This window comes from Phlebotomus papatasi, chromosome 1 (assembly GCF_024763615.1).
Source record: "Phlebotomus papatasi isolate M1 chromosome 1, Ppap_2.1, whole genome shotgun sequence".
Taxonomy (NCBI): Eukaryota; Metazoa; Arthropoda; class Insecta; order Diptera; family Psychodidae; genus Phlebotomus; species Phlebotomus papatasi.
This window is the reverse complement of record NC_077222.1, coordinates 30,988,505-30,993,103: the sequence shown is the minus strand read 5'-3', so window position 1 is coordinate 30,993,103 and position 4,599 is coordinate 30,988,505. Positions and strand designations below refer to the sequence as shown.

General features: G+C 32.8%; 1 protein-coding gene across 1 annotated transcript; it reads left to right on the top strand.

Annotated features, from left to right (window-relative positions):
* The first annotated feature begins 432 nt into the window (after positions 1–432).
* LOC129798832 (cuticle protein 6-like) lies at positions 433–3,921 on the top strand. The gene is made up of 3 exons (XM_055842223.1): positions 433–606; positions 680–919; positions 3,322–3,921. Exons 1-3 carry the CDS (start codon positions 595–597, stop codon positions 3,562–3,564), a joined length of 495 nt encoding a protein of 164 aa, XP_055698198.1. The 5' UTR covers positions 433–594; the 3' UTR covers positions 3,565–3,921.
* Positions 3,922–4,599: the final 678 nt, after the last annotated feature.

Here is a 4,599-nt window from a genome sequence, read left to right as displayed (position 1 = left end):
TTTGAGACATTTCAATTTCAATTGAATGGGGTGGTGTGAATGGCCTCAATGACAGTGTAGTTATCATAAATAATGTTTAAATTGTCCTATGTTTGTCTCAGTCAGTGTAGCAATCTATAACTTGCCTATATAGACGATTATATAAACTTGCAATAAATATTTATTTACATTAACTTCTCAAGATCAAAGGCTTAAGGTCGCCCACCTGTGGATTAATTGATTTCGATTAATTCTCTGATGAGGTGTTTTTTTATTTAAATTTCTATCAACCCTTGGTATAATCAGAATCACCAATTTCTCTTTGAAGTTGCCCATAAAGACTTTTATTGACCAAAGGTGTCAAGAGATTGCTTCTGGTTTGAAGTTGCACCTTGTAGAGAGTGTTTGCTCCAATTGCCACCACTCTCTTACTACTATTGGGAGTTTCTGGTAACGATGGAAGGTGTATATAAAAGCGCCAAAGGCATCGAAGACGATATACAGTCTGCAAACAGTCCTTACTCACAAAACTAAGAAATCAAACTATAGGAAAGCTTCTGCTGAGGAATTTAATAATAATCTCTTAGCTGTGTTCACAAGACAATCATCCCAAATATGAAAGTTATCGTGAGTTTGTGACATTATTTTGTGTTGGTTTGAGAGGGAGTTTCTCATTGTTGGATTATCTCTGTGGTTCTAGTTAGTTGCTGTCTTTGTCTTTGCTGTGGTGTTGGCTTCCTCAATGGCTCTTGAGGTCTCCAGCCAATTCCAGAAGCACGACGGGTATGGTGGGTATGCCTATGGTTACCATGAACCAAACTCAAAGAAGCACGAACATCGTACCCACGATGGACACACTCATGGAGAGTACTCCTACATTGATGGACATGGTGAAATTCAGCACGTGAAATACGTTGCTGCACCCCACACTGGCTTCAAGGTTAGTTACTAAGCCCAAGTCTTAATTGCTTTTCCAAAAATAATGCACCGAAAAGATTGCACAGTATTTCTAAAGTCGTAAACATAAAAAAAGTATCAGTTACTTGGAAAGATATGAATTATTTTCTTTGAGGAAAATTAGCTCAAAAAGAAGATGTTTTAATTTTTAAGTAAACCAAAATCAAAGATTTAATTTTATGTTATCTTTCCGGAAAATCAAAATTCAGTGAGAGAAAAGTAAATGTTTTCCAAACCGAATTGACCGAATTATATTTTCTTATTAATATTTAAAAATTATGATTTTTAATTTTTTTTTATTGACTGAATATACTGTTCAAGTGACCATATTGAAATTCAATATTTTTTTTTGTGGTTCATCGGAATTTCTATTCTCTTTATTGAATACAAAGGATAATTTAGGATTCTTTTATTGACTGAATTTACTAGTTCACTTGTCAGGGGAATATCAAATTCTTATAGAATCAAAATGAATAACGTTGATTTTTTATAGTAGTTGAACGAATAATTTCCTCTAGATTGTATAAAACAAATTATATAAATTCTTTTTTTTAATCGAATTATCTAGTTTACTTGTGAAAAGAATATCTACTTTTCATATTGAATCGAAACACATAAATTCGTTTTTTATTGGACGAATTTTCTATTCTACAGTTCAAGCCGTTTTAAGCTCATTTTTATTGCTGTTCAAACGAATAGCTATTTTATATATAAAATAAAATGGAAAAGCGGATCATTTCGGATTTTATTTTTGACAGAATTTACTATTTCACTGATCGAATGAATATCCATTCCCTTTGCTGAACTAAACGAATTTTTTTATTGATCGAATTTACTATGTTATTGTGTTTTTAGTTTTTTAAAAATTGCATGTTAGTTTTATTTTCATCGTTTCATTTCTATTTATTTACTAAACCAATCAGTTTTATCGTTAACCCTTTAAGGAAGAGAAGGTCAAAAATTGAGGGTCAGAAAAAATCATTTTCCAGCTTTTTAGAGCAAAATACAACTTTAGTAGGACGTAGGAAAAATTTCATTTTTGGGTCACCGGTGACCCAATCGTCCTTAAAGGGTTAAACGTTATTATTCTATCCAAGCGCCTGGCAAGTTGGCCTTTTTATATGGAGCTATTTGAAGCCAATTCCTAAATTGATCTCGGACTCAGCCTATAATGCTCTAAGGAAAAAAATTATTTAAACAAAAATTTAGTATATTTATCCCTCCATACGGAAAGGTATCTTATAATACGGAAAAACTTCTCACTTTTTAAATATTTAGCATAACGGTCACGAGTGCAGAAAAATTCCCATACGCATTTGTATGTGAAAGTAAGAAATTGGCTTCAACTTTGAAGACCACTCGCCAGGGATTAGATTCTATCCATTTTGTATAAACAAATATCATATTACAGCCCTAAGGTGATATTTTATATTCGTCAAATTTTCGCATTTATGAAACGAATAATATGGACCATTGATCGATCTTATACTATTATATTTCTACGTGTTTTATATACTTTTTAGTTTTTTGTTGTTTTACTATTTTATAAACAAAATTTTTGTTGATTTATTAAATACAATTTTTACTCTTCATTTTTAATAAAATTAGCTAAATTATAATATATTGACTAAACTCGTTATATTTACGATTAAATCTATTTATTTGATAGACTAAACGGAATTTCTACCTTCCGTGTTAAATAAAAAAAAAATATTTTGAATTCATTTTGCTGCATGATTAGAATAGTTAGAATAGTGAAGGTTTCTGATATATAGAATCTTGAAGTTTTTCTTTATAACATTTTATTGGAAAAGTTTGCTTGAAAGGGCCTAAAATTATCAATTCCGGTGGGCTAAAAAAATAAACAGGAATTAGTATCGAGTTTTTACTCTACATAGCAATTTATTTAATTTTTTAAGAAGTTTGATATCGCTTATACCCAAAAATGTAATTAGGGATAATTTTTATGATTCTTTTTCATCGCCTAAACCGTATTTAATTTCTTTTGGCCTCTGCACATTATGGGAAGTTTTCGTCAATATTTGGCATATTAAAGCAAATTGTTCACGTGTAGGGGAAGGCTTTCAGACTTTGCACACATTCTGATTTCGAACACTTCATATTTTTCCCGGATTTTTTTTTAATGAATCTGAGCTATGGCAATATACTTTAATAGCTAGTAATAAGTTACATATTTCCTGAAAAAAATTGTTCAGATTGCAGTTTAGTCTCAGTTCCAGGTCAGTTTGAGGACAGAGTGTGTGCGAATCCTAAAAGACTTCCCGTATATAAGGGTTTCCAAAATATTTCTTTGCATTTTATTCGCTAAATTCGATCGAATTTGGCTAAATTATATTGGTGTAATAAATAATATTCTTCTTGAAGGTGGTTGCGGCCACAAACCTGCCCAAGGGTCCTGAAGCTGGTGCAGTTCCTATTGCTGCTGCTGCTGCCCCTCCCTTCATATACCATGGGCCTCATGCCCACATTGTGATTGGCAAGGATGGTGTTCCAATTGATACTCCTGAGGTACAAATTGCCAGGAAGAAGCATCTGCATGCTCTGGCGGAAGCCAAAGTTGCCACAGGTGGAGGATATGGAGGAGGATTCGGTGGTGACTTCTACTAGGATCATTCCATCGACATCCTGAATTCCCACCAGCGCCACCAAGAAGCCTCAATTGCCAGTGATTATTTAATTCCGCCTCTTCAGAATATCCGTTATCTCTCAACCGAAATAATTTGATAAATCTGTGAATTTCCGAGGATACCACAAATTCTTCAGATACTATAGACCAATTAGATCAAAATTTACCAGGCAAAAATCCATTCTTCACTATTTTAGCACACATCTGCTGACCTCGTGGCCCATTGATTTGGATTAAAAAGTGATATACAGAAGTATTATTGAATTGCAGTGTGAAGCAAAATCCACTGTAGTTTGTGCTGTAATTATTATTATTCAATAAATCTGTGCGAAAAAAAACACCTATATTTTTTTTCCAATTGCGCGATTCACTTTTGCCGTCTCAATGGTTATGCATCAATTGCAATAAATGGAATTTGTTATATGAATTCTCACGATAGAAAAATGAAGAGAGAGGGAGAGAGATGGGTAGAAAGAGTGCATTAATTAGTAATAACTTTCCGATCATCTTGCTAGAGGGGGAATTTTCACATACTATAGATCCTATAAATAATGTACACTCGTCTCTGATACAACTGAAAAATTGCTTGCAGCACGTGGAAGTGGATTTTGAATACTTCCCCAAGCCAAACTCAACTGCAATTCATATCCAAAGTACGAAGAGATGAAGTACTGTCACGAAATAAGCTTCAGCTGGTAACTATCCATATATAATACCCAATTTCATGCAACTTTGAGCAATTACTCAACACGATGTTATGCAAAAATTCTCCGAAAGAAAAGAGAATTTTTCTGTAAAATATTTGTTTTTCTTAATTTTGTTACCCAGGGCTAATTTTATGGTTCGATGATTAAATTTGCTTCTTTTTATGCGAAAACTCCCATATTTGCATCAAATTAAATATTATTTATTTAGGAAAAAAGGAAAACACAACGTCTGTTAAAATCAAAATTAATTGTCAAAGAAAAAAATTTTTATGGGACGATTAATTTAGAAAAAAGCGAAGGGGGAGGTGG